The sequence below is a fragment of the Pseudophryne corroboree genome, chromosome 7 (assembly GCF_028390025.1).
Source record: "Pseudophryne corroboree isolate aPseCor3 chromosome 7, aPseCor3.hap2, whole genome shotgun sequence".
Lineage (NCBI taxonomy): Eukaryota > Metazoa > Chordata > Amphibia > Anura > Myobatrachidae > Pseudophryne > Pseudophryne corroboree.
The window spans coordinates 512,652,416-512,666,609 of NC_086450.1; the positions used below are offsets into that span (position 1 = coordinate 512,652,416).

The window sequence follows — 14,194 nt, forward strand, 5'->3', positions numbered from 1 at the left end:
CTGCCGGTGTCTGATGCAGTATAGGCCGTATACACTGTATATTAGAAATGAGCGGGTTCGGTTCCTCGGAATCCGAACCCGCCCGAACTTCATGTTTTTTTACACGGGTCCGAGCGACTCGGATCTTCCCGCCTTGCTCGGTTAACCCGAGCGCGCCCGAACGTCATCATCCCGCTGTCGGATTCTCGCGAGGCTCGGATTCTATCGCGAGACTCGGATTCTATATAAGGAGCCGCGCGTCGCCGCCATTTTCACACGTGCATTGAGATTGATAGGGAGAGGACGTGGCTGGCGTCCTCTCCGTTTATAGAGAGTGAGACTAGAGTAGAGAGAGACACAGTAGTAATTTTGGGGAGCATTAGGAGGAGTACTTTAGGAGGAGTACTACAGGTTGAGTATCCCATATCCAAATATTCCGAAATACGGAATATTCCGAAATACGGACTTTTTTGAGTGAGAGTGAGATAGTGAAACCTTTGTTTTTTGATGGCTCAATGTACGCAAACTTTGTTTAATACACAAAGCTATGAAAAATATTGTATTAAATGACCTTCAGGCTGTGTGTATAAGGTGTATATAAAACATAAATGAATTGTGTGAATGTAGACACACTTTGTTTAATGCACAAATTTATAAAAAATATTGGCTAAAATGACCTTCAGGCTGTGTGTATAAGGAGTATATGAAACATAAATGCATTCTGTGCTTAGATTTAGGTCCCATCACCATATCATCTCATTATGGTATGCAATTATTCCAAAATACGGAAAAATCCCATATCCAAAATACCTCTGGTCCCGAGCATTTTGGATAAGGGAGACTCAACCTGTACTACTTGCTGAAGTGATAGATAGATAGTGTGACTGTATAATGTATATCTGACTTGTGGGGGAGACACTGACAGTGGGGAGCAGTTAGAGTCTGAGAGCAGGACTCAGGAGTACATATAACGTACAGTGCACACTTTTGCTGCCAGAGTGCCACACTGCCATTGTGACCACACTGACCACCAGTATAATATATATTGTGATTGTCTGCTTAGGAGTACTACTTGCAAGTTGCTGATAGTGTGACCAGTGACCTGACCACCAGTTTATAATAATCACCACCAGCTTAATATATATAATATATATATATAATTGTATATAATATATATATAATATTGTATACCACCTACCCGTGGTTTTTTTTTTTTTCTTTCTTCTTGATACATACTACTATAGTAGCTTACTGTAGCAGTCTGCGGTGCTGCTGAGCTGACAGTGTCCAGCAGGTCCGTCATCAGTCATTACATAATAAATATATATTATATACCTGTCCGGCTGCAGTACTAGTGATATTATATATATATATATTGATTTCATCTCATTATCATCCAGTCTATATTAGCAGCAGACACAGTACGGTAGTCCACGGCTGTAGCTACCTCTGTGTCGACAGTCGCTGGTCCATCCATAATTGTATACCACCTACCCGTGGTTTTTTTTTTTTCTTTCTTCTTGATACATACTACTATAGTAGCTTACTGTAGCAGTCTGCGGTGCTGCTGAGCTGACAGTGTCCAGCAGGTCCGTCATCAGTCATTAGTACATAATAAATATATATTATATACCTGTCCGGCTGCAGTACTAGTGTGATATTATATATATATATATTGATTTCATCTCATTATCATCCAGTCTATATTAGCAGCAGACACAGTACGGTAGTCCACGGCTGTAGCTACCTCTGTGTCGGCAGTCGCTGGTCCATCCATAATTGTATACCACCTACCCGTGGTTTTTTTTTTTTCTTTCTTCTTGATACATACTACTATAGTAGCTTACTGAGCAGTCTGCGGTGCTGCTGAGCTGACAGTGTCCAGCAGGTCCGTCATCAGTCATTAGTACATAATAAATATATATTATATACCTGTCCGGGCTGCAGTACTAGTGTGATATTATATATATATATATTGATTTCATCTCATTATCATCCAGTCTATATTAGCAGCAGACACAGTACGGTAGTCCACGGCTGTAGCTACCTCTGTGTCGGCAGTCGCTGGTCCATCCATAATTGTATACCACCTACCCGTGGTTTTTTTTCTTTTCTTTCTTCTTGATACATACTACTATAGTAGCTTACTGTAGCAGTCTGCGGTGCTGCTGAGCTGACAGTGTCCAGCAGGTCCGTCATCAGTCATTAGTACATAATAAATATATATTATATACCTGTCCGGCTGCAGTACAAGTGTGATATTATATATATATATATATTGATTTCATCTCATTATCATCCAGTCTATATTAGCAGCAGACACAGTACAGTAGTCCACGGCTGTAGCTACCTCTGTGTCGGCAGTCGCTGGTCCATCCATAATTGTATACCACCTACCCGTGGTTTTTTTTTTTTCTTTCTTCTTGATACATACTACTATAGTAGCTTACTGTAGCAGTCTGCGGTGCTGCTGAGCTGACAGTGTCCAGCAGGTCCGTCATCAGTCATTAGTACATAATAAATATATATTATATACCTGTCCGGCTGCAGTACTAGTGTGATATTATATATATATATATTGATTTCATCTCATTATCATCCAGTCTATATTAGCAGCAGACACAGTACGGTAGTCCACGGCTGTAGCTACCTCTGTGTCGGCAGTCGCTGGTCCATCCATAATTGTATACCACCTACCCGTGGTTTTTTTTTTTCTTTCTTTTTGATACATACTACTATAGTAGCTTACTGTAGCAGTCTGCGGTGCTGCTGAGCTGACAGTGTCCAGCAGGTCCGTCATCAGTCATTAGTACATAATAAATATATATTATATACCTGTCCGGCTACAGTACTAGTGTGATATTATATATATATATATATTGATTTCATCTCATTATCATCCAGTCTATATTAGCAGCAGACACAGTACGGTAGTCCACGGCTGTAGCTACCTCTGTGTCGGCAGTCGCTGGTCCATCCATAATTGTATACCACCTACCCATGGTTTTTTTTTCTTTTCTTTCTTCTTGATACATACTACTATAGTAGCTTACTGTAGCAGTCTGCGGTGCTGCTGAGCTGACAGTGTCCAGCAGGTCCATCATCAGTCATTAGTACATAATAAATATATATTATATACCTGTCCGGCTGCAGTACAAGTGTGATATTATATATATATATATATTGATTTCATCTCATTATCATCCAGTCTATATTAGCAGCAGACACAGTACAGTAGTCTACGGCTGTAGCTACCTCTGTGTCGGCAGTCGCTGGTCCATCCATAATTGTATACCACCTACCCGTGGTTTTTTTTTTCTTTCTTCTTGATACATACTACTATAGTAGCTTACTGTAGCAGTCTGCGGTGCTGCTGAGCTGACAGTGTCCAGCAGGTCCGTCATCAGTCATTAGTACATAATAAATATATATTATATACCTGTCCGGCTGCAGTACTAGTGATATTATATATATATATATATATTGATTTCATCTCATTATCATCCAGTCTATATTAGCAGCAGACACAGTACGGTAGTCCACGGCTGTAGCTACCTCTGTGTCTTTTAGTTGTGCCTATTAAAATATGGAGAACAAAAATGTTGAGGTTCCAAAATTAGGGAAAGATCAAGATCCACTTCCACCTCGTGCTGAAGCTGCTGCCACTAGTCATGGCCGAGACGATGAAATGCCAGCAACGTCGTCTGCCAAGGCCGATGCCCAATGTCATAGTACAGAGCATGTAAAATCCAAAACACCAAATATCAGTAAAAAAAGGACTCCAAAATCTAAAATAAAATTGTCGGAGGAGAAGCGTAAACTTGCCAATATGCCATTTACCACACGGAGTGGCAAGGAACGGCTGAGGCCCTGGCCTATGTTCATGGCTAGTGGTTCAGCTTCACATGAGGATGGAAGCACTCAGCCTCTCGCTAGAAAACTGAAAAGACTCAAGCTGGCAAAAGCACCGCAAAGAACTGTGCGTTCTTCGAAATCCCAAATCCACAAGGAGAGTCCAATTGTGTCGGTTGCGATGCCTGACCTTCCCAACACTGGACGTGAAGAGCATGCGCCTTCCACCATTTGCACGCCCCCTGCAAGTGCTGGAAGGAGCACCCGCAGTCCAGTTCCTGATAGTCAGATTGAAGATGTCAGTGTTGAAGTACACCAGGATGAGGAGGATATGGGTGTTGCTGGCGCTGGGGAGGAAATTGACAAGGAGGATTCTGATGGTGAGGTGGTTTGTTTAAGTCAGGCACCCGGGGAGACACCTGTTGTCCGTGGGAGGATTAGGGCCGTTGACATGCCTGGTGAAAATACCAAAAAAATCAGCTCTTCGGTGTGGAAGTATTTCACCAGAAATGCGGACAACATTTGTCAAGCCGTGTGTTGCCTTTGTCAAGCTGTAATAAGTAGGGGTAAGGACGTTAACCACCTCGGAACATCCTCCCTTATACGTCACCTGCAGCGCATTCATAATAAGTCAGTGACAAGTTCAAAAACTTTGGGCGACAGCGGAAGCAGTCCACTGACCAGTAAATCCCTTCCTCTTGTAACCAAGCTCACGCAAACCACCCCACCAACTCCCTCAGTGTCAATTTCCTCCTTCCCCAGGAATGCCAATAGTCCTGCAGGCCATGTCACTGGCAATTCTGACGAGTCCTCTCCTGCCTGGGATTCCTCCGATGCATCCTTGCGTGTAACGCCTACTGCTGCTGGCGCTGCTGTTGTTGCTGCTGGGAGTCGATGGTCATCCCAGAGGGGAAGTCGTACTCGTAAGACCACTTTTACTACTTCCACCAAGCAATTGACTGTCCAACAGTCCTTTGCGAGGAAGATGAAATATCACAGCAGTCATCCTGCTGCAAAGCGGATAACTGAGGCCTTGGCATCCTGGGTGGTGAGAAACGTGGTTCCGGTATCCATCATTACTGCAGAGCCAACTAGAGACTTGTTGGAGGTACTGTGTCCCCGGTACCAAATACCATCTAGGTTCCATTTCTCTAGGCAGGCGATACCGAAAATGTACACAGACCTCAGAAAAAGAGTCACCAGTGTCCTAAAAAATGCAGCTGTACCCAATGTCCACTTAACCACGGACATGTGGACAAGTGGAGCAGGGCAGGGTCAGGACTATATGACTGTGACAGCCCACTGGGTAGATGTATGGACTCCCGCCGCAAGAACAGCAGCGGCGGCACCAGTAGCAGCATCTCGCAAACGCCAACTCTTTCCTAGGCAGGCTACGCTTTGTATTACCGCTTTCCAGAATACGCACACAGCTGAAAACCTCTTACGGCAACTGAGGAAGATCATCGCGGAATGGCTTACCCCAATTGGACTCTCCTGTGGATTTGTGGCATCGGACAACGCCAGCAATATTGTGTGTGCATTAAATATGGGCAAATTCCAGCACGTCCCATGTTTTGCACATACCTTGAATTTGGTGGTGCAGAATTTTTTTAAAAACGAGAGGGGCGCGCAAGAGATGCTGTCGGTGGCCAGAAGAATTGCGGGACACTTTCGGTGTACAGGCACCACGTACAGAAAACTGGAGCACCACCAAAAACGCCTGAACCTGCCCTGCCATCATCTGAAGCAAGAAGTGGTAACGAGGTGGAATTCAACCCTCTATATGCTTCAGAGGTTGGAGGAGCAGCAAAAGGCCATTCAAGCCTATACAATTGAGCACGATATAGGAGGTGGAATGTACCTGTCTCAAGCGCAGTGGAGAATGATTTCAACGTTGTGCAAGGTTCTGCAACCTTTTGAACTTGCCACACGTGAAGTCAGTTCAGACACTGCCAGCCTGAGTCAGGTCATTCCCCTCATCAGGCTTTTGCAGAAGAAGCTGGAGGCATTGAAGGAGGAGCTAAAAGGGAGCGATTCCGCTAGGCATGTGGGACTTGTGGATGCAGCCCTTAATTCGCTTAACAAGGATTCACGGGTGGTCAATCTGTTGAAATCAGAGCACTACATTTTGGCCACCGTGCTCGATCCTAGATTTAAAACCTACCTTGGATCTCTCTTTCCGGCAGACACAAGTCTGCTGGGGTTCAAAGACCTGCTGGTGACAAAATTGTCAAGTCAAGCGGAACGCGACCTGTCAACATCTCCTCCTTCACATTCTCCCGCAACTGGGGGTGCGAGGAAAAGGCTCAGAATTCCGAGCCCACCCGCTGGCGGTGATGCAGGGCAGTCTGGAGCGACTGCTGATGCTGACATCTGGTCCGGACTGAAGGACCTGACAACGATTACGGACATGTCGTCTACTGTCACTGCATATGATTCTCTCACCATTGAAAGAATGGTGGAGGATTATATGAGTGACCGCATCCAAGTAGGCACGTCAGACAGTCCGTACTTATACTGGCAGGAAAAAGAGGCAATTTGGAGGCCCTTGCACAAACTGGCTTTATTCTACCTAAGTTGCCCTCCCACAAGTGTGTACTCCGAAAGAGTATTTAGTGCCGCCGCTCACCTTGTCAGCAATCGGCGTACGAGGTTACTTCCTGAAAATGTGGAGAAGATGATGTTCATTAAAATGAATTATAATCAATTCCTCCGTGGAGACATTGACCAGCAGCAATTGCCTCCACAAAGTACACAGGGAGCTGAGATGGTGGATTCCAGTGGGGACGAATTGATAATCTGTGAGGAGCGGGATGTACACGGTGATATATCGGAGGATGATGATGAGGTGGACATCTTGCCTCTGTAGAGCCAGTTTGTGCAAGGAGAGATTAATTGCTTCTTTTTCGGTGGGGGTCCAAACCAACCCGTCATTTCAGTCACAGTCGTGTGGCAGACCCTGTCACTGAAATGATGGGTTGGTTAAAGTGTGCATGTCCTGTTTATACAACATAAGGGTGGGTGGGAGGGCCCAAGGACAATTCCATCTTGCACCTCTTTTTTCTTTCATTTTTATTTGCGTCATGTGCTGTTTGGGGAGTGTTTTTTGGAAGGGCCATCCTGCGTGACACTGCAGTGCCACTCCTAGATGGGCCCGGTGTTTGTGTCGGCCACTAGGGTCGCTTATCTTACTCACACAGCTACCTCATTGCGCCTCTTTTTTTCTTCTTTGCGTCATGTGCTGTTTGGGGAGTGTTTTTTGGAAGGGCCATCCTGCGTGACACTGCAGTGCCACTCCTAGATAGGCCAGGTGTTTGTGTCGGCCATTAGGGTCGCTTAGCTTACTCACACAGCTACCTCATTGCGCCTCTTTTTTTCTTTGCGTCATGTGCTGTTTGGGGAGTGTTTTTTGGAAGGGCCATCCTGCGTGACACTGCAGTGCCACTCCTAGATGGGCCCGGTGTTTGTGTCGGCCACTAGGGTCGCTTATCTTACTCACACAGCTACCTCATTGCGCCTCTTTTTTTCTTTGCGTCATGTGCTGTTTGGGGAGTGTTTTTTGGAAGGGCCATCCTGCGTGACACTGCAGTGCCACTCCTAGATGGGCCCGGTGTTTGTGTCGGCCACTAGGGTCGCTTAGCTTAGTCATCCAGCGACCTCGGTGCAAATTTTAGGACTAAAAATAATATTGTGAGGTGTGAGGTATTCAGAATAGACTGAAAATGAGTGGAAATTATGGATTTTGAGGTTAATAATACTTTGGGATCAAAATGACCCCCAAATTCTATGATTTAAGCTGTTTTTTAGTGTTTTTTGAAAAAAACACCCGAATCCAAAACACACCCGAATCCGACAAAAAAAATTCGGTGAGGTTTTGCCAAAACGCGGTCGAACCCAAAACACGGCCGCGGAACCGAACCCAAAACCAAAACACAAAACCCGAAAAATTTCAAGTGCACATCTCTACAATCTTTGAGTAACACTGTGGGGGAATATCATTGTCAGAGCCCCCGGGACTGGTTCTGCCGGTGTCTGATGCAGTATAGGCCGTATACACTGTATATCCAATCTCTGAGTAACACTGTGGGGGGAATATCATTGTCAGAGCCCCCGGGACTGGTTCTGCCGGTGTCTGATGCAGTATAGGCCGTATACACTGTATATCCATTCTCTGAGTAACACTGTGGGGGAATATCATTGTCAGAGCCCCGGGACTGGTTCTGCCGGTGTCTGATGCAGTATAGGCCGTATACACTGTATATACAATCTCTGAGTAACACTGTGGGGGAATATTAATGTCAGAGCCCCGGGACTGGTTCTGCCGGTGTCTGATGCAGTATAGGCCGTATACACTGTATATACAATCTCTGAGTAACACTGTGGAGGAATATCATTGTCAGAGCCCCGGGACTGGTTCTGCTGATGACTGATGCAGTATAGGCCGTATACACTGTATATACAATCTCTGAGTAACACTGTGGGGGAATATCATTGTCAGAGCCCCGGGACTGGTTCTGCCGGTGTCTGATGCAGTATAGGCCGTATACACTGTATATACAAACTCTGAGTAACACTGTGGAGGAATATCATTGTCAGAGCCCCGGGACTGGTTCTGCCGGGGTCTGATGCAGTTTAGGCTGTATACACTGTATATACAATCTCTGAGTAACACTGTGGAGGAATATCATTGTCAGAGCCCCGGGACTGGTTCTGCTGGTGACTGATGCAGTATAGGCCGTATACACTGTATATACAATCTCTGAGTAACGCTGTGGGGGGAATATCATTGTCAGAGCCCCGGGACAGGTTCTGCCAGTGTCTGATGCAGTATAGGCCGTATACACTGTATATACAATCTTTGAGTAACACTGTGGGGGAATATCATTGTCAGAGCCCCGGGACTGGTTCTGCCGGTGTCTGATGCAGTATATGCCGTATACACTGTATATACAATCTCTAAGTAACACTGTGGGGGAATATCATTGTCAGAGCCCCGGGACTGGTTCTGCCGGTGTCTGATGCAGTATAGGCCGTATACACTGTATATACAATCTCTGAGTAACACTGTGGAGGAATATCATTGTCAGAGCCCCGGGACTGGTTCTGCCGGTGTCTGATGCAGTATAGGCCGTATACACTGTATATACAATCTCTGAGTAACACTGTGGAGGAATATCATTGTCAGAGCCCCGGGACTGGTTCTGCCGGTGTCTGATGCAGTATAGGCCGTATACACTGTATATACAATCTTTGAGTAACACTGTGGGGGAATATCATTGTCAGAGCCCCGGGACTGGTTCTGCCGGTGTCTGACGCAGTATAGGCTGTATACACTGTATATACAATCTCTGAGTAACACTGTGGGGGAATATCATTGTCAGAGCCCCGGGACTGGTTCTGCCGGTGTCTGATGCAGTATAGGCCGTATACACTGTATATACAATCTCTAAGTAACACTGTGGAGGAATATCATTGTCAGAGCCCCGGGACTGGTTCTGCTGGTGTCTGATGCAGTATATGCCGTATACACTGTATATACAATCTCTGAGTAACACTGTGGGGGGAATATCATTGTCAGAGCCCCGGGACTGGTTCTGCCGGTGTCTGATGCAGTATAGGCCCTATACACTGTATATACAATCTCTGAGTAACACTGTGGGGGAATATCATTGTCAGAGCCCCGGGACTGGTTCTGCTGGTGTCTGATGCAGTATAGGCCGTATACACTGTATATACAATCTCTGAGTAACACTGTGGGGGAATATCATTGTCAGAGCCCCGGGACTGGTTCTGCCGGTGTCTGATGCAGTATAGGCCGTATGCACTGTATATCCAATCTCTGAGTAACACTGTGGGGGAATATCATTGTCAGAGCCCCGGGACTGGTTCTGCCGGTGTCTGATGCAGTATAGGCCGTATACACTGTATATCCATTCTCTGAGTAACACTGTGGGGGAATATCATTGTCAGAGCCCCGGGACTGGTTCTGCTGGTGTCTGATGCAGTATAGGCCGTATACACTGTATATACAATCTCTGAGTAACACTGTGGGGGGAATATCATTGTCAGAGCCCCCGGGACTGGTTCTGCCGGTGTCTGATGCAGTATAGGCCGTATACACTGTATATCCATTCTCTGAGTAACACTGTGGGGGAATATCATTGTCAGAGCCCCGGGACTGGTTCTGCTGGTGTCTGATGCAGTATATGCCGTATACACTGTATATACAATCTCTGAGTAACACTGTGGGGGAATATAATTGTCAGAGCCCCGGGACTGGTTCTGCCGGTGTCTGATGCAGTATAGGCCGTATACACTGTATATACAATCTCTGAGTAACGCTGTGGGGGAATATCATTGTCAGAGCCCCGGGACTGGTTCTGCTGGTGTCTGATGCAGTATAGGCCGTATACACTGTATATACAATCTCTGAGTAACACTGTGGGGGGAATATCATTGTCAGAGCCCCCGGGACTGGTTCTGCCGGTGTCTGATGCAGTATAGGCCGTATACACTGTATATACAATCTCTTGAGTAACGCTGTGGGGGAATATCATTGTCAGAGCTCCGGGACTGGTTCTGCCGGTGTCTGATGCAGTATAGGCCGTATACACTGTATATACAATCTCTGAGTAACACTGTGGGGGGAATATCATTGTCAGAGCCCCGGGACTGGTTCTGCCGGTGTCTGATGCAGTATAGGCCGTATACACTGTATATACAATCTCTTGAGTAACGCTGTGGGGGAATATCATTGTCAGAGCTCCGGGACTGGTTCTGCCGGTGTCTGATGCAGTATAGGCCGTATACACTGTATATACAATCTCTGAGTAACACTGTGGGGGGAATATCATTGTCAGAGCCCCGGGACTGGTTCTGCCGGTGTCTGATGCAGTATAGGCCGTATACACTGTATATACAATCTCTTGAGTAACGCTGTGGGGGAATATCATTGTCAGAGCCCCGGGACTGGTTCTGCTGGTGTCTGAAGCAGTATATGCCGTATACACTGTATATACAATCTCTGAGTAACACTGTGGGGGGAATATCACATTTGTGTGTCACTTATATTGCAGGATCTCAGGAGGAAATGAATATTTCTCTGGGGATGTCTCTAGCTGTCCAAGAGAACCCGTCTCAGTTACTAGTAAGTCATGTCAGGCGACGCTGATTGTCAGCTCACAGGACTGAATATAAACATCAAATCCCGGAGTCTGGTGGGGACAGTCCACAGTGTCAGGTCTACTGTAGATTGACCTTGAGGCCTGATTCAGGGCAGAACGCGCTGCCGATGTCAGGCAAAGCTGTTACTGGGGTTTCACCTGACTGTGTGCGCGCAGAGCCGCAGCTGTAATGTCAGACGCACGCGCGAAGAGGTGTCCTGAATACACGTGTCTGAGTGCACGCATGTAGTGGTGGTCCGTATTATGGGAGAGTCAAGTTTAGACGTAGAGACTGTACCATAGTTGCCGACTTTTGGGCTGCTCTCACCGGGAGAGAGCAGCCAGTCGGCTCAGCATGGGGGCGGGCAGTGAGCTGATGTGATGTGAGGAGGCGGCACGGGGGCGGGCTGGAGGCGGGTCAGAGGAGGGACGGGGCGTGGCTGCTGAATCGCGTCATGCAAGCCACGCCCCCACTGTGTAATGCCGCAATTACCGGCATTATACAGTGGGGGGCGTGGCTTGCATGACGCGATTCAACATCGCCTTCACTCGCTAAGTGGGCAGCCGGGCAGGGGGGGAACCCTGTAATCGGTAGACTTGCCTGCTCTTCCGGGGGGCCGGGAGGGTCACCCGATTTTCGGGAGCCTCCCAACCATTCCGGGAGGGTAGGCAAGTATGGACTGTACCTGCCATAGGGCTGGGGCACGTTCTCTTTATGCGAGCGACTGATCGGTATTACAGCGTGTACAGGTGCTGGCAGGGGGCGTCTCAGTCCTTGCACACTCAGACGTATGGATAGACACAGGGGAAGGTAACACAATGCTGTAGCAGCGTTTACATAAACTCGCAGACGAGTGACCGCTGATAGACCCAGCTACAGGCGCGCCTGCGCCCACCTCTGAATCGGGCCCGCAGTAACATCTGTTGAGGATTAGTTAGGGGGGTGGAAATAGTATTACTGTAAGAGGAGCCATCATGGCTTCCTGAAAGGACTGAATCCAGCGCGAGCTCCATACGGCGCAGGATGACTCCCTGCCGGAGACGTTTGGCGCTGTGTCGGTGTATGACCGTGTGTATAGCAGATAGTGTCATCATCTCATCCATGTATGTAATCGTCGGGTTCTCTCTTTCCCAGGCCTGTGGCCCAACGCTACAGAGACGCTGCAGAGGGAACATCTACGTCAATGGACTCTGTTACCAGCTGAGCAATGACTTCCAGGTGGTGAGAACGCTGCCCAGCGCCCTCCCAGGTATCCAGCACCTAACCGTCTGCGAGCGGGCCAGGAAATCCTTATATGTATTACACAGCCATGCAGCAGGTATCAGAGATACCCAGGGCACAGCAGTCCCCGTAGGATTATATGGGTCTACTATATGCCAGGGGAAATGCAGGGAAGCATAGGAAAGCGTAGAGGACTACAGGGAGGCAAAAGGGGCACAGGAAGAGCAGGGAATCGCAGGGTAGAGCAGGGAAGAGCAGGGAAGTGCAGGGAAGAGCAGGGAGTCGCAGGGAAGAGCAGGGAAGAGCAGGGAAGAGCAGGGAGTCGCAGGGAAGAGCAGGGAGTCGCAGGGAAGAGCAGGGAGTCGCAGGGAAGAGCAAGGATTCGCAGGGAAGAGCAAGGAATCGCAGGGAAGAGCAGGGAGTCGCAGGGAAGAGCAGGGAATAGCAGGGTAGTGCAGGGAAGAGCAGGGAAGTGCAGGGAGTCGCAGGGAAGAGCAGGGAGTCGCAGTGAAGAGCAGGGAGTCGCAGGGAGTCGCAGGGAGTCGCAGGAAAGAGCAAGGATTCGCAGGGAAGAGCAAGGAATCGCAGGGAGTCGCAGGGAAGAGCAGGGTAGTGCAGGGAAGAGCAGGGAGTCGCAAAGATTCGCAGGGATTCGCTGGAAATCGCAGGGAGTCGCAGGGTAGCGCAGGGAAGAGCAGGGAGTCGCAGGGAAGAGCAGGGTAGCGCAGGGAATCACAGGGAAGAGCAGGGTAGCGCAGGGAAGAGCAAGGAGTCGCAGGGAATCCAGGGAGTCGCAGGGATTCGCAGGGAAGAGCAGGGTAGCACAGGGAAGAGCAGGGTAGCGCAGAGAAGAGCAGGGTAGCGCAGGGAAGAGCAGGGTAGCGCAGGGAAGAGCAGGGAGATGCAGGGAAGAGCAGGGAATGGCAGGGTAGTGCAGGGTAGCGCAGGGAAGAGCAAGGAGTCGCAGGGAAGAGCAGGGTAGCGCAGGGAAGAGCAGGGTAGCGCAGGGAAGAGCAGGGTAGCGCAGGGAAGAGCAGGGAAGAGCAGGGATTCGCAGGGAAGAGCAGGGAAGTGCAAGGAGTCGCAGGGAAGAGCAGGGAGTCACAGGGAAGAGCATGGAGTCGCAGGGAAGAGCACGGAGTCGCAGGGAAGAGCAGGAAAGAGCAGTGAAGAGCAGGGAGTCGCAGGGAAGAGCAGGGAGTCGCAGGGATTCGCAGGGAAGAACAAGGATTTGCAGGGAAGAGCAAGGAATCGCAGTGAAGAGCAGGGAGTCGCAGGGAAGAGCAGGGTAGTGCAGGGAAGAGCAGGGAGTCGCGAGGGAAGAGCAGGGAATCGCAGGGTAGCGCAGGGAAGAGCAGGGTAGCGCAGGGAAGAGCAAGGAGTCGCAGGAAAGAGCAGGGTAGCGCAGGGAAGAGCAGGGAGTCGCAGGGAATCGCAGGGTAGAGCAGGGAAGAGCAGGGAGTCGCAGGGAAGAGCAGGGAGTCGCAGGGAAGAGCAGGGATTTGCAGGGAAGAGCAGGGAAGAGCAAGGAGTCGCAGGGAAGAGCAGGGAGTCACAGGGAAGAGCAGGGAATCGCAGGTAGTCGCAGGGAATCGCAGGGAATCGCAGGGATTCGCAGTGAAGAGCAGGATAGCGCAGGGAAGAGCAGGGAGTCACAGGGAAGAGCAGGGAGTCACAGGGAAGAGCAGGGTAGTGCAGGGAAGAGCAGGGAATCGCAGGGAAGAGCAAGGAGTCGCAGGGAATACCAGGGAAGAGCAGGGAGTCGCAGGGAAGAGCAGGGAGTCGCAGGGAAGAGCAGGGTAGCGCAGGGAAGAGCAAGGAGTCGCAGGGAATCGCAGGGAGTCGCAGGGATTCGCAGGGAAGAGCAGGGTTGCGCAGGGAAGAGCAGGGTAGCACAGGGAATCACAGGGAAGAGCAGGGAGTTGCAGGGAAGAGCAGGGTAGCGCAGGGAAGAGCAGGGTAGCGCAGGGAAGAGCAA

At 48.9% G+C, this 14,194-nt stretch overlaps 1 protein-coding gene across 1 annotated transcript in view; it reads left to right on the forward strand.

Annotated features, from left to right (window-relative positions):
* Positions 1-14,194, forward strand: part of LOC134945906 (integrin alpha-M-like) — a 163,832-nt gene that overhangs the window by 56,912 nt on the left and 92,726 nt on the right. The window contains exons 2-3 of the mRNA XM_063935463.1: positions 10,908-10,978; positions 12,130-12,244. Coding sequence (XP_063791533.1) covers positions 10,922-10,978; positions 12,130-12,244 — 172 coding nt within the window. The 5' untranslated portion in view covers positions 10,908-10,921. The remainder of the gene's footprint in view (positions 1-10,907; positions 10,979-12,129; positions 12,245-14,194) is intronic.